This window comes from Betta splendens, chromosome 9 (assembly GCF_900634795.4).
Source record: "Betta splendens chromosome 9, fBetSpl5.4, whole genome shotgun sequence".
Taxonomy (NCBI): Eukaryota; Metazoa; Chordata; class Actinopteri; order Anabantiformes; family Osphronemidae; genus Betta; species Betta splendens.
In genome coordinates this window covers 18190722-18218625 of record NC_040889.2, presented here as the reverse complement: position 1 = coordinate 18218625, position 27904 = coordinate 18190722, and the positions used below count along the sequence as shown (strand labels likewise).

Here is a 27904-nt window from a genome sequence, read left to right as displayed (position 1 = left end):
CAAGTACAACACCCCCCTCCAACTAGACGAGGCCCAAATCTCTCATCTGGAGAACACAGTTTCCATTTAAAATGTCACGTCTCAAACTGCACATTACATCAAATTGTGCTTAATGGCATCCAGACAAACTTTAATGTCGTTCCAACATTTTCTCTCTTTGCACCCCACTCACTTGTTATAGCCAAGCAAGCAATGGCTCCTTCTCCCTGCTCCACATCTGGACTCCATTCCAGGTGGGGTATTGAGAAAGAGGAGAAAGCTGGGATGGAAAGGTGGAACGTGGAGACGCTTGAGAGGCTCCGAACACAGAAACTAAGACCGCGGCTGAAAGACTGCAGTGGACGTCCCACAGGCATGGAGAGAGAGAGAGATGACAAACAATACACGACTTGGCTGCGTGATGATGACAGACATCTTCCTGTTCTCCAAATCCCACATCAGAGCAGGAACGTCTAAGAGCACCACAATCAGAGATGTAAAGCCAAAAACGGAACGAACGCTGGCACAGATCAGGCTAATGTTCCCTCGAGTGGATAAACAAAAGAAAAACCTCCAACTGGGAGAACAAACACCAGTCCATCCATTCCCATCCTGTCTGAGCCTTTCATGAGGAGGGCGTGACATCTAGAGGTGAGATGAGCAGCCTCCATGAGTCTAAGTGGGTTATAGTAATAGGAGAAAACACCTTCACAGTTAGGACGACCAGTGAAATGGGCAACAATGCTAATAAAATGCTATAAAGCACATGCTACATGACTACTGGAATTGTAGGTAGTTTTAAAAACCTCAGGAATCTTTAACTGCGGTGATGCTGCCCTCCTGTGGTCAACAGGGTGAATTACACAATAATTGCTCTAACCCTGGGCTCCTACTGAGCACAGCTTTACACTCAGGAGCCCTCCGTGAGTTGACACCCCAGGGTGCTGTCGGCTACCCCCCCAGTGCCGTGCTTTGTATGAAGAAGGTAAACGCTTCCCTCAGTCACGTGTGGCCAGCATTCGCCTCCTCCTCTGGTCCGACTGGTTTTCTTAGACCAAGCATGTGTCACTTGTCAACTTCTAGCACATTTTGAGTTGCGTGTAGCTTGTGTAACGTGTCAGTCGAGCCATATGAAAATGCTGCATGTGTTCCTGTACCGGAGCAGCAGCAGGAGTGTTGCAGTTAAATACATCGTGTGCCTGTGCAATGTGAAGTTGAGAAAAAAAAATTAGGTAAATTACTGTGAGATGTAACGACAACATCTCTCTAGACACATCTATCATTCCAACACAATAATCATCACTTGGCTTCAAGTGGTGAGATTTTATTAGGTGCCAAATGAAACGAACAATATAGTGTATCTCTGAGTACGGCTCTAAATGGACAAGTGTAGTATTATCAATTGTGTTCACACTAAATGTCCTGTGCATACGTTATATAATATAGAAACACTGTTCAACCACAGAAACATCAAAAACTGCATTAAGTGTGTAACCTGTATATTGAACAGCAAAACAAATCAGCGAATGTGCTTTTATCATTTCTACTCATAAATTTTGATTACAAATGAAATATAGAAAATAACAATCGACAGCTTTTTGCCTGAAGAAAATTAATAAACTCCTTGGTATCTAAACCTCTGTCACGCACACGCACACACACACTCTGCAGGGAAGGCATGCACAAACCACTACACCTCTGCATGTGAAAGCCTGCACCCATCCACACCCAAACACAGCACCGTCAGTCAACAGTGAGTTTCTTTTAAATGACATGCAATGCAGGTGACAATTTGGTCCCCTTGTGCTGGCAGAGGGTTCAGGCAGTTGTCCCGATCCTCAGAGTGAAGGAGCCGGTCCTGGTGAGGCGTCAAAGCGCTGGTGCGATGTAAATCTGGCCTAGTGACAATGTGATGCGAGTTGGATTTGAGTTCACAGGTTCTGTGTATAATCAGAGCTCTCTGTAGGTTAGAGACCAAGGAAGCAGGGCCTTATGAACAAAACTGCATTTGTCATACACTGGTAAATAAAAATGCTGGAAAATGAATCAGAATATAGTTAAATGCGATGAGAACAGTCCATTCTCTTCTCTGCGTTGGTGAATAGTGTGCAGCCCCGTAACGGAGTGAGACGGGGCGCGGGTCCGGAACGAGGCGGAGCTGTCACGCTCACTGGCGAGGGGACACGGCCACCTGGGGGGAGCTGCCTGGGCCTTGGTACCTCTGTTTGGCATGTTTCTCACAGTACATCACGTCTCCGACCCAAAAGTGACCCCGCATCCGGAGGTTGAGGCCGCAGTCTGTGCAGGTGTAGCACTCTGGGTGGCGAAAGCGCTCGTCCGTGATGCGCACCGCCTGGGTGCTGTAGGAAAACGAGTAGAGGGTAAAGTCCGGAACAGTTATGGCTCAGCGGCACCAGTGTGTGTGTGTTTCTGACTTACACAATGTCGGTGCCACACTTCTCACAGTTGTGGAACTTGCTGACTGCTCCTGCTGATGTAGATGCCGCTTTGGGAGCGCTGGGTGAAAGATTCCCTGGGAACCTCCGGGCTGCCTCTGAAATCACACACGCACACGCGTTCAGGAGGTTCCGACAGGCACATGCCTGTTCGTCACATCAACACTGCGTTTGTCTTCACTGTCCTCCGTCAGTGGAGCATGTTTGCGTTTCCCCACTAGTCATCGCCACCTCATCGCACCGGTAACACGCTCGCAAACTGGATTTCCACACACTGGTCATTATCGCGCCATGAAAGAATGCCAGCGCTGTCGGCATTCATTTGGCCCGACATTTATCAAAGGAAGGCGAGGACAGGACGACAGACAGGTGACGGCCATATGGGAACCACCGCTCAGTAACTCCCTCATGTTCTGCACGAACCATTTAAAAATGTATAAGGAATGAATTGTCCAACATTATAGATAAAGGGAAGTTCACAATACTTTTGATACGTGGAAGATGAATAAAGCTTAAAGATTTATTTCTGTGCTGATTTCACAAAAACGTTTGCTGTCCAGCTTAGCCTTAAAATGAATTACTAGCACTTGTCTCTGACCTTTCTCATCAGCCTCCAGGACCTCTTGCAGCATTCTGAAGGTGCTGGACTGGCGAGGCGCTGAGCGGGACTCCTTGTTCTCCTGGATCATCTTGTACACCTCCGAGTCCCTGTCGAACCTCTGCATGGCAAAGTCGGAGCTCAAACTGCTGCAGGAGGAGAAAACATCGCCGTTTGTGACAATGGCTGAGATCACGTGCGAGCGCGCTTAAAGCGGTGTTCAGCCTTCGGGAACCATTTGAGTCTGGTTTAAGTGAGGAAGAAAGCTGCAGCTGGCTTTGAGACTTTGGCCTCCAAGTCCAGAGTGCACGCGATCAACATGGGGCCCGACGGCGGCCAATCGCACACCATGTGCTCAGCGAGTTCCGCCCAACCACCTCATGAGAAACACCGACCATTCTGAAAACAACGGAGGACCCCGCAGTGAAATCGACAGAACACAGGACGTCCTATGATGCACAGTAACAGTGAGGTGAGCACATTGTTTTAATACACAACACAACAAAAGCCAACAAACAACAAGGGAGAGGAAGCCCATATCTTGCGGTTGTGTAACACACCGCTGGCTCATTAAGGAATTAGACACAAAGAACAGTGGCACGCTTTACAAGCACATTTTCCAGCCTTGGTGTGGTGGGAAAGCAGTTACTTTTTACAGTCTCTTCCCTCCTTCATGTGTGGCTGAATACCATTCGCTCTCCACGCCCACTGACAGGCGCGCACGCATCGCAGCATGGGTTGGCATTTGTCTGGAGGGAGCTGCTGAGTGTTCGCCGTCACTAGGAACCGGTCGGCCGGGTCCTGTAGCCGGGCCAGGTGTGGTTCGCTTCCTTCCCCCTGCAGTTAACGTGTCTGCCATCACACACACACGCAAACACCGGGCTCTCCTCAGACGCTTAGGTTTCAGCCGACACCCGTGCTGAGATGACTCCACTGAAACAAGGGAGGTCTTCACACATTCTGGGCGATTCAAGCCTTTTTTGCGATTCAAGACACATCCTCAAGGACATAAGGAGGAAGCTGCGCGTTAATGCACCGGCACCTTACACAACAACCTACAGTTGGTCACGCGTCTAATCACCAAACAGACGTTTACCGTGAAAAGTCTGAGCGGACACAGATTTTCGCGCTCTGTCTTCATTTCCTGCAGGTTCCAGCCTCTGCTTTCAGTCTGTGAAACACATGCTCAGATGGACTGAGGTCAGGTGACAGGCTTGGCCAGTCAGAGGCATTGAACTGCTTGGACACTCTGGTTTCATGTTCCCTGTTCTGCAGAATTGTTCTAATACAAGCTTCAGAGAGCGTTAGAGCTTGAAGTCAGCACTTGAAGCTCAAAGTGAACCTTACATTAACGGTAAATGCTCTTCATGCAGAACTACTGTACGCTGAACATTCAGAGGCTCACAACATTCATTTACAGCCACGTAGTGTATGGTTTCTAATTGCATTCCAGCTACATGTATATGGGTTTGTTTCCCCTTTAATGATTATGTCTGAAACTGGAGATGGGAAAGAGAGAGGACAACAAATATGTGACTCAAAATGCTTAGAACTACTCCTCTGCATCACCAAACATGGTTCAAATTGAAAACAGACCCTCCAAGTCCTCCACATGCTCAGCCCAGCCCTCAGAAGTCTATTTCCCCTTTTCGTTCTACATTTTTGCTCACCATGCCTTCTGACATGCAATCTGAAAACAAGTGGAAAATCCAGGTCAAACAGAACGAAAACAAGCGAGGGTCAAAGAGAACGGCTTACATCTCAACACGATTGTACATGTGGAAGCCTATAGATTTCACAGAGAATCTCTAGTCTGACATCTGGGACGTGTTTTTACATCTACAGTACAGCGTCTCCATCAGACAAATGTGTTGCTGCTTTCCATACCCAGACTTGGCAAAGGGGTGCACTGATGAAAATCTAGTCCCAGCAGGGAGCCACAGTGAGTGTAGTCAAAACATATGTAGGAACGGGGAGCTAAAGTCCAGCAACACAAAACAGAACGCCTAAAATTAAACTGACCATGCTGATGAATGCAGCAGACTCACCTCACAAAGGAAGAACAAAGAAGCAGCTCCCTGCAGTAGGTGCCAATTTATCGCTAAATGCCACTGCAGCTCGCAAGATGCGGCAGAAACCTGCAGTATTGACTCTCACATAGATAGTGAAGGCTCACCTCAGTCTAAACCAAATGAAACAGAAAAACAAGAGCCTGAGTGAAAGGTGTGCCTCTGGGCCGAAACTCATTGGCCACGCAGCAAAAAGGGGAGGGGACACGTGTGTGATTGGCCGAGGAGGAACAGGGAGAGGCTTGGTGCGCAGGCCGGGGGCTCCAGACTGGGGGCCAATCAGGGGGAGAAGTAAAATCAGACTTTTTTTGTGAATATGGGTTATTATGACAATTGTTGCCGACAGTAATATCGGTAGCCGGGGTTACTCAGGGCGGCAACCAGGGCCAAAGCCAAACCATCCTGTGGAAAATCAGGCAGCGGGTCTGAGGCGAAAAGACCGGAGACAAAAGATTATGTAAGACGCTGAAAAACATTTTCATTTCTGGTGGGACACAAAAAAAAAAAAAAAAGTGAGTCCGAGGGAATTCGAGGAAAAAAAAAATCCTCTGAGGGCAGCACCTGCAGGCCATGAAATGAGTCAAATTAGAGCTTTATCACCTCATCAGAGGGGGTGAAGCAGGAAAACCCAAACTGAAACGCAGGTGGGAGACACATTAGGTTTCCCAAAGGTTAAAAACTGCTGTTGTTGACTCAGAGCCCAGCTGCAAACAGCTTTAAGCACCAAGAGTCAGCTGCAACACAGCAGTGAACACACAAGCTCTTTAACAGACTTCTCAGTTCATTTACACTTTCAACGGACTTTATACGGCCTCGGAAAGAAGGACACAATACCTACAGCCACAAGAACTATTTCTAGCACATGTTATTCTCAGACAGTTAGTGAAGCTCTAACAGCCATCTTAAACCAGTAAAACTGCTCCAACATTTGGGAGATGTCTCTTAAAGACTACACGTCTGTACACACTGTTGTACTGGCACATGAATGTATATTTGACTGATGTTTACCTGCGCCTGGGAGACATGGGCGCATCTCGATCGATGGGACTATGGGGTGAGTATCGCCCTGGGGGGGTTGGGGTTCTGCTGGACACAGAGTTATTTCTGTAGTCTGAGGGGGAGAACTCCTGTGGAGACACACACACACACACACACACACAGAGTAAACGTGAAAGTCAGAGTTTCTCCATTAAACCATCTTTGCATATAAGATACTGTGCGAGTGCTTAGACCATGATGCAACGTTGTCAAACTACAGAATTTAGCGCCAGGCAGCAAATGTGGCATCCTTATCTCAGGAAGCTCTAAATCTGACGAGACTTAACTATGCTTCAACCTGGAATAAAATTATGTCTGAAGCACCATCTTGCAGGATGTATTCCATGAAGATCAGAACCCAAGAGATTTATCAGTAGCTCAAACAAGTTCCAGATGAAGAGCCCATAGAGAACAGCATCTGTTCATTGTCATCATTCCATTTAATTCTAAACTGTTCTTTCAGTGAGGTGAACAGAATGAACAATGCACTGTGTCAATGTTTGATGGCGTTCGAGTCTTGTACTTTCAAATTAAGTTTCAGTTGTATGAGTCATGCCCAGCATTCCTCTCCTTCAGTCCCCGGTGATTCCTTTTCACAATCACAACAACCGCCATCGGCTTTCGTTTCAATCTTGATTATGATTTAATGAGAGCGCAGTTCAGCGTCTCAGCTGATACGACAGACTGCCCAGTGACAGATGTTTGGCATCGGCTGTGGTGCTGGCGTGATGGGAAAGGCAGGGAGGCATACTATATGCTGTAACGAGTTCCAGATGGGTTGCAAATATGTAGTTTGTCATGTTAATATAAACAGCGTTTGTTATCATGAGATGTAAAAACACCTCACAGCAAACACTGAAAACACAGTACACAGTAACTCAGGAAGGAAAGGCTGTAGTAAAGTCTTGGTAAAGTGAATAATATTGCACTTTTGACAGAAGAGGGCGCCATGCACCAAACAAGCACAGCTCAAAACCTCTCAGCAGACAACAGATGACGTTTTAACATGGCTGTAGACAGGGGAAGAAAACATTCAAGGGCAAAGATTAATATATGTAAGTTTAATTGAGACGACCTGAGTGAGCCGCTGGTAAAACTGACTCCAGGCGCATGTTCATATTAAAGCACAGCACACCTGGACTAGGTCTGCACAGCACATAACTCAACGCAGACACTTTTACTGTCAGGAATCCCAGTCCAGAACGTGTTTAACCACGACACTGTCTACCACCCGCGACCCCCTTTCACACTGCCCACACACTGACAACAGGATGGATCCTGGAGATCACAAAACAAGGTCCAGTTTGCTGAGGACTTATAGCCATCGCTTCATGTTACAGTAGGTTTGTGCACAGCTCAGGAATATTTGTGAATCGAGCAGTCCACAAACAAGAGAACAGCCTTCACAAACGGCTCACAGGCCCTGCCTCGGCCGTCACCAGCTGGCATCAGCGCTGCCCAAGGCTCCATCCGAGGGAGGAGCGTCTCCACCCAGCTATTTGAACCAGTGCATGTCTGAGACTCAGGCTGGAATAGATGCACACAGTGGCACGGCTGAAGTCAAGGATTTGTGTGACCAAGCCAGCACCCGCTTCCAATTGAGGAACTCTTTGAACAAGGCCTCTGTTCTCAATTGTGTCTAATTTTCCTCCTTTTTTCCTGAGTGAGTGGGCAGATTAGCAGTGAATGCCAGGAGGCTTCTACTGTACCAAAAAACGGAACCTTGAGGCGTCTCTCTGTGATTCCCTGCGAAGATAAACCCAGGATAGAATCTGTAGGATCATAAGATCACATGTTCCATACCACCAGAATAGAAAATCCTCTCCTGCTACAGACCAATATAAGGGGCCTATACCTGAGAGATATACGTGCTTTAGGGATTCATCTGGGAACAGAGAGTACAGTATGTGAATCCACACTACTGCCCAGCAGGTCTGCGTTAGACAAGACTCTAACTACTGAATGTGAATTTTCTTACTCTGCAAAAGGAGAGCCAACCAGAATGAACAGAAAAAAAACACAATTCTAAGCAATAATATAAAAAGATGTCTGCACCCTAGAGGGCAACTCCTGTTCCTGCAGAACATTTTAGCAGGATACGTTATACTGGACAACAACTTTAAGACCAATTCTTCAAAACATGAGTGTTCTTGAATAATCGTTTTAATTCTGTACCTCTATTACTGGTCTGTCCATCTGCAGGGGTGAACATCTGCAGCAAAGATGGCCGACTAGTAGGGGGGTGAGTGGAGCCTTGTGTTTATTTGAATCATTCATCCAGCCATTAATTTTTTATGCCCATATATCCTAGAATGCATTCTGACAGACAACTAATTTAACTTTGTTTCTGCAAAGAAAACAGTATCTCATTTGGACCCACTGCTGTATTTGTAAGGCATCACAAACAAAAAAAAATCTTGTTTTCTTGACTAGTTTTGTTGCGGTTCTCTTTCTCTTTCAGTTCTCAGTGAACTTACTTCAGTGTCAGTGGACAAACTGCACGCATGCAACCAAATCACCCTAAAATGCCAGATTATCTCGATGACACAAACAAACAGGAAATGGTGATATGAAGCAAGGGCAGCTGTTTCAGATCAAGGCCCATGGGAGACGCTCAGTATACTGCCAGTGGAGGAGCCTTCAGTCTGGCTCCAAGCAAGCCACTCTGCATCATCATTACCACCCTGCAGCTTCAATTACAGGGCATGAATCAGCGTCGCACAAGAGCGATGCCTGGAGGAGCCTTTATTTTGAGAAGCCTGGTGCTGCTAGTGCTTCAAGTACTCATTCACTGACTCCACCACAGAGATGACTGCTGCCATACAATAAAGGTGGAGGACAGGCATCCTGAGCTACAGCAATAATCAGAGACGGTATAAGTTTCCTATCCAGCAGTGAGCCTCGGTGGAGGTGCTGAACAGAGACCTGAGGCTGACAGTAACCCGCTCATTATCCACGGTCACCGATAGAATCTGCCTTGTAATTATGTCTGAGTGAGGATGTATTGTGTTCACATTATACAACAAATAAAAGCAAAGCACAGCTAAACACAGCACCAACGTTTCTACAGTATAAGAGATTCAAGTCATTAACAATCTTTAATTACATTGCATTCGCATTTTAAAGTGCAGGGGCTTCACACATGGTGTCAGATGAAGAGGATGATCAGAATTATTATACAATCAGTGGGTTAATAATTATTGAATCACTACACTTCTGAGCCATAATGAATTTTATTTTACTTGTAAACGGTTTTAAACGGTGTAAACTGTTTTTTTTGTGTTTGCCTTTAAAAAAAAAAAAAAGAAATAAATGATGATAGTAGTGGACCTCCAATGGTGCAGAGAACAGACTAAGTTCTAGCAGTCAAGCTCAAGCTTCTAAATCCTCTATAATCCCGTCTACATATAAACTCCGGGGCACAGGCTTACGTACTGCAACATTCAATAATGTGGAATAACTTGACAGATCTCTGATGCCTAATAATCCACCGCCGGCTCCTCAATTTGTTCACCATGGCCACACACACAGAATGCACAAGATATAAACCATATGTACAAGTTGAGGCTAGTAGAAGAGCAGAAAGAACTTCAGGTACTTTGATACTGTTACCTCTGTGTACAGTATATGAGGAGAACGAACAGCCGATCCCAAAAGATTATATGCTACCAAAAAGAACATTAGGCTACTGTATGTAGCATTTCAGTATTTTATTTTAAAATCTCATTAGTGGTTATGTACAAGCCTCATTTAGTTTAAGCAATGTCCTTTACACATGACCCGAAATTGTGAATTTTGATGGAAGTAATGACACAGAATATATGTCCAGAGCCTGAGAGAGGCCACTGTAGGTGGTCTGAGGAAGGCATTTACTTACACTGCTGCCAAAAGCCAGGAACACATTGAGGAATAAATGGGAGCTTGGGCGTTTATTTACCCATGAACGATGCTACAAGCTACACATTTTTCATCCTTATTAAATTCCCCACAAGGCTCCTACTGAAGCACCCTATCAAGCTCATTAGACATCTGGAGTTCATTATGGCTGGACTAAAAATGGCTGGCCTTCGTGTTAGTTATAATTTACAGTTGCCCGGATGCTTAATGAAAAAGAAATCAACTAACAAGCAAAGTTCAGGTCAAGATTGGAAATCTATTCATAAAAGTGCTAATGGTCAAAGAGTCTGACAACATCACAGCTGCAGTGCTTACAAACCACATGGTAACAACTATACAGTGCTACAGTACACAGTACTATGACTTATAATGCAAAGTGACGTGAACAGACACGCTCATATTTCAACACGCATTTCCATTAATGGCTAAAACATAAATCTAACATGTCTGCTACATGTTTGATTTACAGGGTCTCAGCAGTTACTACCGAAGAATAATTCTGTTACACTGAGGCCATTTGACCAGCTTCACAATTATGATTTATGACCAACAATTGCAGTCGTTAAAACCACCCTAAAACATACAGTAGGTGTTGTCCTGTGTAAAACTAGAGGAATATACGGTAGCATGTCTGCTTTTAATGGTGTGAATAAACTGAAAGCCAGTTATACACTCCGTTCCCTTGACAACAACGTTAGGAATGTTGACATACCAATGAACTGCCTTCGTAAACAGAGCCAATGGGTAAAAGGCCCATCTTTCCATGGCCAACGTTTCCCCATAAAACTCTCAGCCCCGAGCGTCGCGAGTGTGTGCCTGGGGGCCTAGAAAGCCCAGGGAATCAAAAGCGCCCCAGTTTGCTTTTCCACTCCAGGGGAAAGAAAAACAAGCAGGCTGATCAATCAGTAGGGATGAGGACAGGCATGCTGCCGGCACAGTGGCCACAATGGACCCCCGAGCTAAACGGCTACATGTCCACGTGAAAGGGCTCACACAGAGCCCACTGTGCGGAGAAGAAGAAGAAAACATGGCTCCACGGTGGCCACAGCCAGCAGCACTGGCTTGGATTAGCACAGCACTGACCTGCCAAGCCAAACATCAGCTTCGCTCGAGTCAAACCTGGAATGGCTCATCACACTAAAGAAGTCACAGCAAAAGGAAAAGACCTGAGATGTCTGGAGTTAGTGCTGGAAAGATGCTCGAGGTGAGATGCATGTACAGTAGATGAGCCTGTGTGCAATATACGGTAAAGTATATATTATATATAAAAAATCTATCTTAAAAACAAACTTCGTACTATTCCTGCATGCCAACTCATCATTTCTGCTCCAAAGCAATGATCACAGCTTTGCTCTCCAGTCCACCACAACCTCCAGACTGCAGCAGCATACAGGCAGTCACTGGTGTGCAGGCGGGTGTGCCATGAGGAGAATAGCAGACGGAGAAATGCCCTCTCTGGATGAGGAGTTTAGCGACACATGTGCAATCAAGGCCACTCTGCCCGATTTAGTAGTCGAGTGGAAAGGTTTGGTCAGCACACACACAAAACTGAGTGTCACCCTGCAGGAGCTGGCCGGCCTACAATAGGAAGGATATTTATAAAGCAACCTCAGAGACCCAGCACGGGATCAGGCAGCCCACCAAGGCAATCCTCAAGAACCTCAAAGTGCAGCAACTGCAAAGCCAGACATGCAGCCTGGTCCTCGTGAGCCAGTCAGGGGCCGTGTCTTGTAAAATGCAGTTTGGTTTGAGTCACAGCAACGAAGACCGTTATTTGATCACTTCTCGATGAAATAAGCAAAGACTTGATAGTGGCAGCTCAGCTCAGATACAATCTTATACTGTAGAACTGTACATAGTTACTAATACATGCTAAATCCTATGGTCATAGCTGGTATACAAAACAGTACAGTTCAATGTTTACCCGATACAGTGCATTACTAGAAATGCACTTTTCCATCACCATCTCTCATCCATCAAATTCTTCAATAATCTGCATTATGTTGCTAGAAATTTGATCTCTGCCTCCTTAAACAAACACATTCTCTCATTCATACTTACTGCCACATAATATTATAAGTCAAGGCTCACACTTTAGCAAAAAGGAAAAGTTGCTGCAGATGTTATTTGCTAGCCCAGTTTAAAAAATGTTGACTGCACTATTGATAAAAATCTAAATGAGTCCTATAGAAGGAGTCATACCTAAACAGCCCATAAATATGTAGAGACTTCTATAAATGAGTTCAGTGTGATGGTCTGGACTGATGAGGCACATTGCTTCTGAACAGCCTCTAGTGTATGTAGGGCTGCATGATGGATTAAGTACACATTGGGAATGTCAGCGGTCTCCCTGGTGTCCCCTCCACTGCAGACGCGCAGAGAAGGGAGACGGCTCCTCTGCCCCGACCCGGTCCATCACACAACGACAAGCTTTGTGACGCAAGGGGAAAAAGTGGCACCAGCCTTGCACAGCCCCTGCCATCACAGTCACCATTGTACAGGGGCCTTTTCTTAGGACACCCAACACTCTGGAAAATGGGGGATCCTGTTGCACATCCCACTCTCCTCACTCAGGGAGCCAAAAGCAGGGCTGGAAAACCCTTTTAAACACTTCTCTGAGAGGCAGATCATCCGATACAGCAGCACTCTGCACCTTTCAGGCAGGACAGAGGCCCTTGTCATGGAGGGCCACTGTATTCCTGCCAGCCTGCGCACCATAAAGCACTGTGTGCCCATAGCAGGCCCGTTCCCAGCCTTTTCTTCATCAAGCACTCTGTCAGAACCCTACTCAGTAATCACAGTTCTGCGGCGGGAGGCTCGTTACCACATTAAAGCAAGTGTAGACATCACTTGGAAGAAGGGGTCAGCCAAAACCCCAAAACACTCATCCATTAGGCTGGATGGTGGTAAACACGAAGCCAGTTGAGCAAAGACAGCAGAGCAAGCGATTCCAAGTGGGCTTCAAGCCTGTAGCTTCATTAAAAACACAAAATCAACTTCACGTAGCAGCAACAGGGGATCTAAGGAATGTAGAGATTTCCCAGGGTAAATTTAAAAATGGTAAGGACTATCAGAGAAAGGGCAGACTCCAAAAACACCACAAAAATGCGAGCCTGTCCCCGGCGGACTGCCATGACAAGTGAGCACTCATTCTTAAGCGCTCACTGATGAGGCGCTCAGCCACAACACAGCCCCTAATGTGTTTCTTGGTTGGCCAACGAGGAAGTTTGCTCCACCGTGGTCTGCTGGCCACAGTCCCACTATAATTCCACAGTGGGTTCTTGAATTTAGTTTTGAATTGATGCTGAGAGGAAAAAAAAAATAGCGTTTGTATTTCCTGAAGCTTAGAATGAATTCAACAAGAACCAGCGTGAGGGTAAATGCTGTTGTAACTGCTGTAGACGAAACACACATTTACCAAACAATTGAACATGGCTTGTTTATAATAACTATGCCGGCCAAAGGAATCCATGGCACAGAAACGAGGCTTCACGTCCAAGTGTACGGATTTGACAATAAATCCTTCTCATCTCCAGTCCAGCCAACTGTCTGCCTGAGGCGTCAGCCAGCCACACTGTACCACACTCACGTCAGCCCAGCGCGTCTAAATAAAGACCCCGTCAGAGTCGACTCATGTCTGCAGACCCTTCCTGCCGTTACAGGACTTTGAAGCAGACAGCCAGCCATGTGGCTTTGCAGTCACATCAAATTAGTGATTAGTAGAGACTCCTACTTTTGCATTCCTAAAAAAAACAAAAAACAAAATAAAAAAAACGAACAAACAGAACTGGAACCAGATCACGTCGCAATGGTGCCTGAGGGAGGCATTTCATTTCATGAAAGAGCAATAACACTGCTCAGAAATAGAAAACTCTAATGACTCAACTGGACTGAAATTAAATAATGAGTCAATTATATTACAAATCCTTAATGATACATGATTTATATGTCTGGACACCACTGAGTGACAATGAATACAACAAAAAAAAATCCCACACTCTGAGCTTCTCAGCTCACAGTCTCTTAAGATGGTGACATGTTTTGAAGTTCAAACCTCTGCATATTTATCTAACCTTACGTAATGTCCACAGTGATAAAATGCCTGGAATTTCTTGTGCTATTACAAAAGGTCCTGTATGTTTTTTCCTGCTCTGTCATCTCAGATGTGCTGTCCTTCAGTGGAAGCCATGCTGGAGACTAAGCGTGTAAGCATAGCTTAAATAGCTTGTGATGAACTTTCCCACAACATTTTCTCTCTTAAACTCCCTGAAGTCTTTCCAGATGCCTGCGTCTCCCCTTTTGGTTTGGTTGCAACAATGGTAAATAAGCAGAGGACAGCTTTGCTGCAGTCTCCTGATAACCCTGTACTTTACCACTTTCCATAATTCACTGCTTACCAAGACTAATAAATCTCCATTCAGATGACTAAAGGTTAAGGCCATTGTTGAGGCAGAATGTAATATTTTGTTCATTGGAGCAGACCTTCAAGGAAACTGGTCTGGACTGTTTTTCAGCTTAATGTCAGTTATTTTCAAAGACTGACCTTTTTAAACTCCCTGCTATAAAAATGTCAAACCCTCCCTGTATCCTGCCTTTACTGAGGTCTGCGTACAACATACATCATGCGTTTTGGAGGACAAATTGTATTCTTTGCGTCAAAGCCTCATGCTGTAACTCAAGATGAAACGATAGAATGTGTGAATGTATTATTCTTACAGTTAATCTGTGGAGTTAAAATGATTTTATCTTAAAGAACTCCAGGGAAGAAAAGCCACAGCCTGAATCTGCATCCCATCTAATTAAGCACAGTCTAGTTCAGGCAACTGAGAACCTGCTTTAGAGGAGAATACACAGAATGAAAGAGTATTTGTGTGTAACCAACCTGTGACAGTGGTCTGGACAGCCTGTGACTCCTCTCATCTGGAGACCATGAGCGCAGCTGGATACTACAGCATAACAACAACAGTAAACATTACGTTTTGTAGGTTTCATTTGGAAGATAGATAAAAACATTCGTCTCCAAATTTCCATGGAGTCGGTATTAGGCCACTGTAGTTATTTTGTAGCCATTTTTAAATACATTTTGCATTACTGTGCTCAAGATTGTTATAAACATATTTAAATATCATTCCATTAGTGAAATTGGTCACAATCAGATCTTTGCATAGATGCAATGATCAGATAGTGACCAAAAGCAAACTCAGAAATGAGCATAGTTTAATCTTGTAACAAACTGTTAAGTAACTACCACAGCTCAATATTAAAGAATACATTCAAAACCATACCTAAATACTATAATAATAATAATAATAATAATAATAATAATAATAATACTATAATAAATACTATAATAATAATAATAATGAAGTCCCCATGTCTCGAGTCCAGACATGGGGAGGGGGGGGGGGGCAGAGTTTGAACTGTGACCTACTAAAAGCTGCCCCGGACTGACAACAAATGTCCGTGCACAGAGAAAGCACAGTGAATGTTCCACATTCTGCCTTTTGTTAAAGTGAATGCAATCAGTGGAATGTGATATCCAGTGCATATCTTTTGTTACTACAATACAATCCCATGGTTCCCCTTTCTGTCTATCACTCCTATATCTATTGACTCTAGGCCCGTTGTGAAGTCAAGAGAGCGCTTGCTGCAGCCTTTTGTCCGCAAGTTAGCCTATTTGAGCGCTGAAAGAACGGGTTTCTCAAAAAGACTCAACTGTTCATATGAAATGTGCAGCTGTAATATACATAACATACATACAGTATGTTACATACAGGTATATACAGTACAGTAGTTTACACCAGCATCAAACAGCAGGTCAAGGAAGCTACCTCTTGTTGGTGGTGGGTGTTAGGCTGTCCCTCTTCCCATCTGGGCTGCCAGGAGGAGCTGGTGAGTAGGGTCCAGGGGACAGTGACACAGGACTAGAGATTGTGTACTCTCTGTAGTTCTGGTTTTCATCACGACTCACTATCACGGCTTCCTACAAAGCATCACAAGAGTAACGTTATTGACTCAGCATCTGTTCAGTGTCACTTGATCTTCACAACTGCATTTTTGCAAGACAAGAATTGAAAGTCGAGAGAGGAAGAGATTTAATGAACACCCGTGGGAGTGTTACCACAGTTTTACAGCAGTAAATATTGCAGCAGTCTATATACGTTATATACGGTATCAATGTGTACCTTACGTAGACTTATCTGTACAATATCAATAAAATACAGGAAGAAGCAGTAAATCACGATGTTGCTTTGTATTAATCAATCTCACAAGCAATGAAATAAACAGATGTGTGATGCTGCATTAGCAAGAAATGAAGCAGACAACATGAATAAAACACACAGATGGAAAACACATTTGTAGACATCAATTTGCCGTTTGATGTGCACTCATCAAGACAAACGATAGCATGCAGATCTGACCTTGAAGCGTCCTGTGAGTTGTTCAGGTGTGTTGATCCCATTGGTCTGTCCCGGTTCAGGTCTTCAAAAAGAAAACAAATCCAGTGACTTCTGTGACTTTAATTATCTATATAGCGTGCAATCATCACTGCTGAAATCAATTACATCAATTTTCTACAGGTTGTGTTGTAGTAGGCGTCCATCTTAATATTGCAGACGGTGTCCATGCCCCATGCTAAAACCATTATCCGCATGTATCATGCAACTAGTAGCAATTGCTTTACTTCCCTAAATAGGAAACACATTCTGTAATCATTGAATTTTGACGGGGGTAGTTTGGACAGCCTTATTGCCAATTCAAACACTCCACCCCACTGGATGCAAAGCCAGAGTCTGGCTCTTGGATGAGCCTGGGGGTAATGAGGCACACAGGAAGGCCTGGATGCCTGTGGTAAATCACCCAGAAGCACACCTCTCATGTCCTGGAATCCACATACTGTGAGCAGGGGAGAGTGATGGCAAGAACATGAAAACTGATACAGAAGCCGCAAGACATTTCTTCCTTCCTGTAGAAGAAACTTTTGTGGCAGGTCTGTGAAAGTCATTGCTTTGAATTAGGAATTAGTAAAAAAATGTCTTGATATAAACATCTACGTACTTTCTACCATGTACAGTACAACGCCAGAAAGATGCTGATCCAGCTTAAAACCAGTGACCTCTGATTACAAGAGGGAGAAGTGAAAGGGACACACAAGTAACCTTTAGCTAAAACCAGCTGTTCATAGCAGGACCTGGAGTTACACTGAGGTGTAAAAAAAAAAAAAAAAAAAAAAAAAAAAAAAAAAAGATTAGAGGTCAAGAGAACAAAGCATACTGTACTACTTTTTTATTGGACTGGGTTTTGTTGTTATACTACTCTAATGCTGATAAGAGTAAATAACTAAACTAACGTCAACTATTGTAAAAAGGTCAATGACGCTGATGATATGGCTGATTTGTTACATCTTATACGAACAGCTCACTGGAAGCAATAAACTGCTGCCTTTCTGTCAGCAGAGTTGCTATAAACAACTGTAGGCTATTCCGAGCACAGGCTGGTGCCAGTTTCATGCAGTGGGCAACACCAGCTGTGTGATGATGTAGCGCCCACATCAATGCTGGGTTGAGAATAAACTACTAGCCAGATGTGGAGCTGGAGAAGAGGAGTGTTCTTAACTAACCAAGTAACGCCCTACACATTGTGTTAAATGACTCCTTACAGCCTCTTGAATCATAACTCGAGTTCTTAATTCTACTTCATTGAGTGGAATTAAGACAGAAGCCTGAGGTGCATGAGAGACATGATTAAAATAGTGGAATTAATTAATGGCGGAGCTACACAGTGGCATTGTCCCAGACAGGCGGGGAGTAATGGAGTTTCTGGCTTGGTGGGAGACATGAGGTCATCAGGGAAAATTTCATTCGCATGGACGTGGGACATTCAAGGAGGAAGCGTGCAACACCATGAGTGTGTGCGTGCAATTTGCAAGAGCGGCTAAGAAGAAGTGACAGGGTGATAAGAAAGAATTTAGGCAGGCCCTTTAATCAAAATGTCAGCCAAGAGCCTAAAGCCTTTTAGTAGCAAGCTCCCTGTCGTCCAAACACAGAGTTGGCAAATCTGAGACCAGGGTTTATTAAGGAGGACCAGGGACAGGAACAGTGCACGTCTCATACATGCTGGCATTTCCCCTGATTATAATCACTTGTTTTGTTTGTACAGTGTTTGCAAGTTTAAAAAACACAGCAGCTGATTGTGGGGACTACAGCACTATGCTGCGGAGGACTGCATGGCCCTGTCTATACACTAGAAGTATGCTAGAGTCACATATACAGCACACATCGTTGGAATGTTCTGGTAATTGCACAGAGGCCTGTCAGTTTACCTTTCAACCAGCAGATGCAGATGGGTCTTTGAGTTTTTGATCTTGTTCTGAGCCTCGACGTTCAGCATGTCGGCCGTGACTTCTCCATTGATTTCTAAAATGATGTCACCTGGTTGCAGGTCTGCTCCCTCTGCCTTGCTGCCCTCACTGACCTGTTCAGAGGAAAAAGCTCCAGTTAGCATCCACTGGCCCCATCATGATCATAATATACTATGAATGCAGTCAGTATGTGCATGCTTGGACAATTGTGGTTAGGGGTTAAATGAATCAGAACACTTAGTAAACACCACCAGTTTTTCCCACACACAGAATAGGTAGTGCCACTTCACAATTGTTTTATTTCACCCATAGGGAGAAGTCATTAGTGTGACACTACCTGATGACTTGACTAAGTCTGACCTTTGCATCCAGCCTCACCACATGTCAGGGCCAGTGCTACACCACCACATCAGAGAAAATTCCAGACTAATAGGCCGAAATGCACGGTCCAAGCCACCACGCTCAGTTTAGTTCCTGTATCCCAGGCATTTAAAGCCAAACACTTACTAAAACAAAGCCATAATGATGAGGTTGATGTTGCCACTGCTTCATTTAAAGAAAACCAAGACATTTGCCACAGTTTTCCTCACAATTAAAAACAGAGTGGCAATAAAAAGAAAATATGCAAATGTAGAGCCAATCAAAAGTCTTATTTCCGCAGCTCCAGAGAAAAATGGCACTCAACAAGCTTCGTTAAGTTTAGATGGGCGAGAAGGCAGAGGTGCCATGTCCGTAGAACCACTCGACGGGCAATTAAGCGTTGCTGTGGTGACCTGCCACAGTGCGTGCCTCTTCTGATCAGGGCACGCCTGGTTTGACATAAACCAAGAGCAGCAGGGGGTTCTTTACCAGGGTTCGTGCCAGACAAAAACAGGGACAAGCCATCTTTGAGGGCAATAGGAATAAAAGAGGGTATCTGTGTCATCGCTGAGCCAAGATCCAGCCACTTCAGTGAAGTGGGGGAGTAGGGTGATGAAAGGTTGTCTCTCAGCAACAGCCTCGGTCACTTCCAAGTGGCTGCTGGATACTTCAGACAAGCAACAAACTGTACTAGTGTGCTAGTGTTAATGTTTAGGGTATTAACAAAAAAAGTCAGATTTGCAGTGAAGTCCAATAATTATGGTGACAACACTATTTTCTAGACCCAGTTAGAAAAAGGGCAAACAAACAAAGAGCAAGTTTGAAGATGAAAAAAACTTGAACGAAAAAAGGTGTTTGATGCATCATGAGGAGCTGGCCGTGTAGTCCCAGTGGAAAAGTCCAGGCTGCAGTGGTACAGTAGGACAAGGATGTGCACTGGGCACTGCCCTTGCCTCTGGTATGTAGAAGTCAGTCTGAGCAAGGTTTCCTGGTTGTGTTTATAATAGGCTGTCTGCTTTTTCTAATCTACATTGTCCACAATGACTGGACTGGTAAAAACAACACGCACAAACTAAAAAGCACATTTCCCCGCTCACGTAGAGATACATACACCATCATGCTGCACTCTGGGGTGAGGACCCCCCCGCACCTCCCTCCACAACTTCCACTTTAACTGTAATCAGTGGTTTCCTTCCAATGTAATCTACTTCCAACCTATTCTAACAGTTTCAGTACTCAAGGAAATAGGTGCGAAGCAGCCCGAGGACACAAACAAAGACAAGAAAAGAGTTGTGGCAAGGAGGAAGTCCTGACTTTGCATGACATGCCATTACAGGCTATGTTTTGACAGAAACAGAGGATATGGTTCGATAAGGTAAGACATGGCTCAGCAACAGAGTGGCTGTTGATAAGTACCCGTGATACAGTTATGGCCTTCTTGAAGTCCCTTCCTCCAAATATTCTGAAGCCCCATGGTGAGGGACCAATCAGGTTCACTGTCAGCGCCATTGGTCGATCAGGTCAACAGGCACGGTTCTCTAAACCCTGGAGGAAAAAAAAAAAACAGAGTGTGAGTACTGTCCCATAGCTGAGAGTCTTCTGTTGGCCAGGCTTATTATTAAATCAACTGGTGAAGACAGTGGACATGTGCATAAGTCTCCTTTCATCTTAGGAAGCACTTCACTTCCACTGGCCTAAGTCCTCTTGACATGGATTGTGAAAGCAGACAGAAATAGGAATGGAAGGAATCTGAAACCAGAGACACGTGACCAATATTGCCTAAGTGCATAGAAAGCCAAAGACTTTGATTAAATTAACTTTTAAAGACCTGAAATCTGAAAGTCAGAGTCATTCTAGTGCAAGAATTTGAAAGTTGTGAGAGCTCCTTTACATATTTCACACACATACTCTATCATAATACAAGAGGTTCTTAAGAATTGAGTCATACATTTTAATCATTTTATATATTAAATAAATAGTAGTTTCGTTGTTCTGCAGTCAGTGACTGCCTTAGGTCTGGTATGTACTGTAGATAGGACACTGGTTTCTCTTCTCACATTTTGGGAGGACCTTAAATATATATGCACTGTAACATTTGTTGTATTTTTCATCTATTGACTAAGACCTGACTGTATTAAACTTACTTAAAAAGTAAAAGTGAACAAAAAAAGATTGCTGTCCAAATACTTATGGCCCTTTGTGCACAACAATATGCAACAAGTATTCAGGCGATTTGCTTAACGATGCACAGTAAATAGTTTATATTTGTCTGGCTAGAATTTGCACAAGACAGTGACACAATTTAATGAAATATTAGGCAAGAGGCTGACTGTGCTGTAATAGTGTTCGTACTGCTCTTCTCTTTATTCTGAACAGGACAAATACAGTTAAACAGTATTTTAAAGTTCATGTACAAACATTAGTATCGACACAATTCTTTTATAGCTCAGTGGGTCAGGAACATACAATTATTGCTTAAAACCACTAAAATGGTGCAAAGGGTGTTGCTCTCCCAACTCAAGGAGCACCTGTGATTAAGTTGCCATTTGACTGAGACTCATCAAGCTTGGCTGTTGAAAGGCTGCATGTGGAGACATGGACCTCTGTGGTAAACGGTGATTATAGGATGAGTACTTACAGGTTCATAAACACATCACGAACATGGTCTGAAACTAATCGCACTCTTAAAATGTGAAATCAGTACGATGCACGATGACAAAGTACAAACGATCCGACTACACCCAAACAACTTTACAGGCTGTTGTTCAGGAAGCGTCACAAAAAGCTCGCATGAAGACAGTTTCGACCTCATCGCTTTTCTGTCCCCTACAGACAATACACTGGTTTTGTCCCCCAGATTATCACCATAAAGCACCGTAGATATCTTTTATTAGAGCGTCTATTGATAGTGACAACTATAATCCCTGCTATTACAGACTTGAATGCTTTTAATTAAGCAAAGTCAGAGGAGCACAAGAAAACGAGCACAAACTGATTCTGCATGTGGTGGTTAAGGTTTGGTGGTTAAAGTGATACTTCACTGCTAAAAAGCAAGATGTGTTAAATACACGAGATGTTTCAGAGGAATTCTCCAGAGGAATAAATTATAATTTCTCTGGATAGAAAATATGCAGGAATCTGATTGTCTCTTTCGTAAACATTACCTGCCATCGTTTGGGTCAACCCCCATTGAAAATCGGTCTAACAATCAAAAAAAGTTTTCTAATCGTACGTTTACTCTTGGTCTTTAATCCAAGCCCTTGTGCAGGTTGTGATACAGCACATGCTCCAGTCATCACTGAAGGATGTTAATGATTTCACCTGTCGCCTTTGAACTATAATAGTGTTCTCTAATAATTAAATATCACAAATAATTTCCAAATGAGAACCAATACCAGTTTCTGTCTAGTTACTACACACTTTCCTCCTCGTCAGTATAAAAGCTACCACTAGTTGTAGTAGTGAGCTGCATCATAAAGGACAGTTTTCAACTGTGTGAATCTCTGACGCAGACATAATCTAATCAAAAGGTTGAACGTTGCCTCTTCGGTCATAGGGACCTAATGATCTATTCTACTCAAAGTTTGTGAGTGATACAACAGCCCAGTATCACCAAGATAACAGAAGGCTGACATGGCTTTGGATACAGCCGAGACAACACTTCATGCCTCCTGTCTCACCTAATTTCTTAGAAAGTGTGCAAGTTAGTTTTTGTACCTTTAGAAAAGCTGGGATGTTCCTGAACATTTGCGCATCAAGCACGAACCCGTTTTGGAAACCAAAGTAAAGTAGATCTAGGACATCAGGCCTGCTTCTCCCCTAAATCCCTCCTAACACTGGCCCATTTCATCATCTGCGCATTCCACAAGTGTTCGGGACAAGCAGTGCAGACCTAGTTACTCATTAACAGTCTGGGCCGGTTAGCTGGGTTACTGGGCTCGCCATCATTAGGGGGTCTCAATTGCTGTGGCCTCCAGAAATAAGAGCAGTAGTGGAGCAGGGAGCAGTCTACAAAACACTGAGGATGTTCTAGAGGTATCATTACCCTGATGATTGTGCTGATCACTCCCAACAACAGTGGTGGATACTATCAGGGAAAAGGGTGGGGATAGTTCAATGCAGAGCTAAAAAAAAAAACAAGGTTCTACAGTACTGGCTTAACGGGCAACTGATGAGGTTCTAAGACTGGTCCACACACAAAACAAAGTGCTGAAGTCAGTGTGATGAAACCTCCCTGTCACACAACAGTACAGCTGGACAGCCGCCAACATACATAACAGGTGAATGCTGTTCTGGTGACATCGCCCTGCTTCTGCTAGCATGTCGGCCTCACACGGCTCAACGGGCTGAACACGACAGCACAAACACCAGTCGTCAAGTCATTTCTGTGGGCGTGGGTTATGCATCAGCTGCGCTGGAGGGAGAGAAATGAAAATGACAACAAAGTGACATACTCTCACTTCCGTCAGACAATGGACACGTTTACGACTTACCCGTGTACCTGCATTCCAGCGGACAGTACTTCAGTTTCAGGTTGACAGATGACAATGTAACAATTCAATTTCCTAGTTCCTAGTTTTGTCCATTGCTTCAGACACAACCTACTGTATGTCAGTTTATTAGGTACATGACCAATTCAATAAAGCCTAATACATGTTACATCACAGGGTACAATGCCATTATTCTAAACTTGATATTGAACATCTGAAGAAGTAGAAACAGACTTAATATGTTACCTGTCCATCACAGGGCCACACACTCACACACATACAGTACAGTATACAACTATGATCAACCTGCCTTAAGCTGCTGCTGCTAATAAAGTACTTGTATTTCATAGTAGAGTTTAACTGGCCCATTGTAGAATCAAGACAGTTCAGGACATGATGAAAATCTCACGTCGCCATAACTGTTGGGAAATCTCAGATGCTACACGTTTGCATTAAAAGCGCACTTTGAGCCAAGAAACGTACTGTTCTTGTGTTTACGCATCAGTTCATCCAGACTGCATTTCAGTTTCCACAGGGATATCGCGTTGCCGTGGGGAGGTTCAAACCCGCCGTGTATCAAGCCCTATATGCCTTTCGCTGCCCGTCACATCTATGACAGTGTGTCCCCACAGGCAAAATAGATCGTAAAGATAAGAGGGAGATAAGCTAAGCGGCCATGCTGCAGCATGTAAGGAGCATAAAGGGTTTCATGCTTTTATATTTACTTATAGGCACTGCTGAGTTACAGTAAGACCGTATTACTTTACTGCAGTAAACGTCTGGCATTACCGATAGTTACGGCTAATCCCTAACATACAGAGAGGTTTGAGGGGGCCCTCATATGAATATATCATGCTGCGTTTACAGTTAGTATTCTCAGTATAACTATGGATGGCAGAAGACGCCAAAAGCCTCAGGTTTTACTGGCCCTCAACACTCAAAAACAAACGGTAACACCCAAGTAACGTGCAAACTTCAGCTCAGCACCATTATCATAACACACACTTATGGGTAGTTTGGGCTGAATCAATGAAAGTGTGAGTAATTCACCGCGGTGTGGCAATATAACGATGACTCATCAGCTAATAGGTCCTTAACTGCGATCTGCATGTCGCCACAACGCAGTCATGGCAGTCCTTAGGCAGGGTGATGGTTACACGTTGGCGTTTAATACAGAGAAATATTTGTCTCCCATGCACGGCCTGTTACGAGAACGTGCTGCGACACGACCAACCAATAACTGAATGCATCACGGGAAGCCATTACCATCATTATGTTTAACAGAGCTAACGCTGAGAATTAACACCTCATTTGTTGAGCGGACCGAAACATTTGGAAAAATAAGTTGCTCCCACATGTACGGAGCTAAATGGCATTCGGTGAACAAAGAAGACACAGACCAAACATCCAGATAAGAAGAAATGTTGATCTGCTCACACACACACGCACGTCAACACCTCACTTCTGCCCTGAAAACGCTGATGCTGAACTAGAAAAACACTGTTTTTCTTCTCTGCGACGTCTTGGCCGCAGTCCTGGATCAAAACAAACGAGCGCTGGGCCTCGGACGCGCCAGTACCCGAAGAACGGCTGATGAACATAGCAGACGCCGCTCATTCAAGCGAAATCTCTGGCGCTAAGACACGCGGAACCCGCTGTGGTGGAATATTCCCCACATGAGTCACGGCCGTCGCGGCTCTCGCCGGTGGCCGTGCACCGGCGAGAGCCTTTTCCGCCTCCTGTTGTCACGGATGCCGGTGTGTCACCCGCTACGTGGACAGGTCGGCGCCCACCTGGACGCCCACGCCCACTGAATAAAAAGGAAGAAGAATGCAACGCCGGGCCTCTCCCTGGACCTGAGCTAATTGAAAAAACATTCTGTACATTCTCCACAATCACACCCATGGTCAGATATAGCTGCTCACCAGGGAGATGATAAAATATCAAACAATAACAGATGATGTCAAGCGGGTGTTGGTTGAACGGCTGCGTCATTATATACGGCTAATCGCTCACAATAATCACAGACTGAGCCATACCTGTAATTTTTGTGGGCTACTCCCTTTGGAGTGGGAAAGTGTGCACGCCGCCGTCGCCGTGACGCAATCTTACAAATATTGCCTTATCTTATCTGAAGCAGTAGGAAAAAAGAAAATTTCTAAGATTAGGCATCACCTCTTCCTAAAATCCCCTCAGCTCGGACTGCTTTATAGTCTGTAACAAAACAGGGGCATTGTGGGTGAGGACGCGCGTACGGTGGAGAATCTCCCCCTAGATCGTCTCGATCTGGAGACGAGCCGACGTCTCACGCTGCTGCTCGGCAGTCGGAGCACCTCACCACATCCTCTGCGTGCGCCGCCAGACCCCACGCACCAAAGGGCGCGTTTGTTCGCGAGACGCGACGACGCTAGGAGTCGCGGCGGGGCAACAAAGCGCCCCATTGAGAATGTGAGGGCGAGAGACGCGTCGCGTAACGTCGGGGACTTTCGTTCGCGCCAGTGTGAAACAACGGTGAAACAGGCAGCATCGACTAAAACTGAAAACCACAGCTCTGAAAAAGAGGAGGCAAATGTTGAGTCTGAGCAGGTCACTTCCTGCAGAGGTGTGCACATGTTCAACACAAGGAAAGTGTCTTTTACGCTCACTGAGCTACTTTATCTGAAAACAAAGAACAAGATTTAGTGGGAAAGAAGATTAAAATGCTGTTATAATCACTGCAAAAGGAAAAAGAAAAAGCAGTATGTCTGATTTAGTGGTTTTGGCCATTGTGTTTGCCAAATTGCAGTGGTGTGTTTTGGTTCCTGGACGGCCTCATCCAATCTGAGTAACAAGAAATTCCTCAAAATACAAGCAAAGCCATGAGGAAAACCAACACAATATGAAGAGAGAGGGTAGATGGGGCGCGCGCGCGCGCGCACGACAGGCAGCCGGGCCGCGCGCGGTCACAACGGCAGGGCAACACAAACAGCAGCCGGAGAGGAACACGGTGGTTTCACTCGGACACGCACACGCGGAGAAACTCAAACAGCTTCCAACGGGCCCACGGGCCCGGTCTGTTTACTCCTCCACGCTCGAGCTAAGCGCTCGCACCCACTAGTGATGGAGAGGAGGGACCGACGAACGACGTCTCACCTGGCGCCGCCGACTGCGCTCCTGAACACATGTGGACTGACGGGAAACCTGCCCCGTCTCCGTGTGGGCTAAACTTTTCCAGTCAGCTGGAGTGGGTTCCAGTTCCCGCTCCGACGTGCATCATTAGCCAACACGGTTCAACCTGAGCTAATGCTTCACATCAATCACGATTTAAAGGCGCTTCGCTGCTTTCTCTAAGGGTCCCACGCTTTCTACAAACGCATATATGTACGTACAACTACAATAAACTACAGTGAGTAATCATATATAGCAAAGACTTTAAAGAGGATGCTGTTAAACCACTCACCAAAGCCAGAAGAGCGCGAGCCGAGGCGTCTTCTCCACCTGTTGAGTCCGCGCGTCAAAACAGCGAACGCACGAGCAGACGAGGACCCGCTTGACCTCAACGCGGAACAGCGACCTCCCCCAAAGAGCGATGCGATGCGTTGCGACGCGAAGCGCGGCGGCTCAACGAGTTCGTCCCGTCAACGCAGGAGCAGCGCGGCTCTGCCTCCAAAGGTGCCACGCATTAATGAGCGCACCTGCGGCTTCGCGCGACGTCGCGTCACTGAGAGCAGCAGCTCGCGCACCCACGCGCCGTCATCAAAATAAAGGGTTTGACAGCCACGGGCGGCGAAGAAGGGGCGTGAGGCGTCACGGAGGAGGGAGGAGAGGAGGGCGCTCGAGCGATAATTGAGCCATTGCTCCAAATTACCCCGCGCTTTGTGTCCGCGCGCCACCTGTTGACCGGGCGAGGCGAAGCAGCACGTGCGCACACTTCCCAGTAGTGGAAGTAATGACTTTCCTCTGGTGAGATTCTCTGATGAGTTTGTGCTTAGAATTATAAATATTAAAGGTATGAATTTTGTATGAAACAAAAGGGGTGAGTGAGGTCAAGTTTGACAAGCAAATTTAAACAAACTGGTGCTGTCTTATGTATTGTACGTATGCTAGATAATATATTATAAAAAAACATCAAAATCTTACACTTCAATACATATAAAACCTTACAAAAAGCATCTTGTTTTAAATAAACCAATCAGACAAAATGGTATAATAACATTTGCATTTGTTTTCATTTTAAAATACTAAAATATGACCTTTGACCCTACTCTTTTCCAGCTGTAGTATGTGTAAATATTTTGAAACACTTCAGTGTTTAAAGACCTAGTACTTTATTAATTGTTTTATTAAGACATTTAAAGCAGAGGAAGAATCATGAGCTAGTGACAAACAGAGAGCTGATAAAGCCTCCGTGCGTAAACCTTGGAGGTAATAAACATCCTGGGGCTAATAAAAGCATGTGTGTGACTAAGAATCTGACAGTTAAACCAATGCATGCCTGCACTGAGGGGGGCTATGAAAAGTAATATATCCACACATGCTGTTGGGACTTCACAGGCGAAGCTGTAGAAGCTAAGTCAACATCTAGACAAAGTCCATTTTCAGAAAAGAAATAACCAGCAGCAAGGTTAGACAGAAAAGAGTGATGAGCCACAACAATAAAACGTTTGAAGCAAAGC

At 44.8% G+C, this 27904-nt stretch overlaps 1 protein-coding gene and 1 long non-coding RNA gene across 3 annotated transcripts; one reads left to right on the top strand and one right to left on the bottom strand.

The window, feature by feature from the left end:
* Window positions 1-1287: 1287 nt before the first annotated feature.
* Window positions 1288-27031, bottom strand: pdlim2 (PDZ and LIM domain 2 (mystique)). Of its 2 annotated transcripts, none has more exons than XM_029161596.3 (10): window positions 26689-27031; window positions 20176-20304; window positions 18361-18512; window positions 16460-16520; window positions 15869-16020; window positions 14920-14983; window positions 6111-6229; window positions 3034-3179; window positions 2419-2533; window positions 1288-2339 (listed from the first exon to the last, which is right to left on the bottom strand). In XM_029161596.3, exons 2-10 carry the CDS (start codon window positions 20266-20268, stop codon window positions 2147-2149), a joined length of 1095 nt encoding a protein of 364 aa, XP_029017429.1. In that variant the 5' UTR covers window positions 20269-20304; window positions 26689-27031; the 3' UTR covers window positions 1288-2146. The 2 variants fall into 2 exon arrangements, with proteins under 2 accessions (XP_029017429.1, XP_029017428.1); XM_029161595.3 differs by having other exon boundaries at window positions 3034-3182; window positions 26689-27028.
* On the top strand, window positions 3179-9793 carry LOC129604673 (uncharacterized). Its single transcript, XR_008695753.1, has 3 exons — window positions 3179-3505; window positions 8343-8382; window positions 8602-9793. It is a non-coding gene; the product is annotated as an uncharacterized LOC129604673 (long non-coding RNA).
* Window positions 27032-27904: the final 873 nt, after the last annotated feature.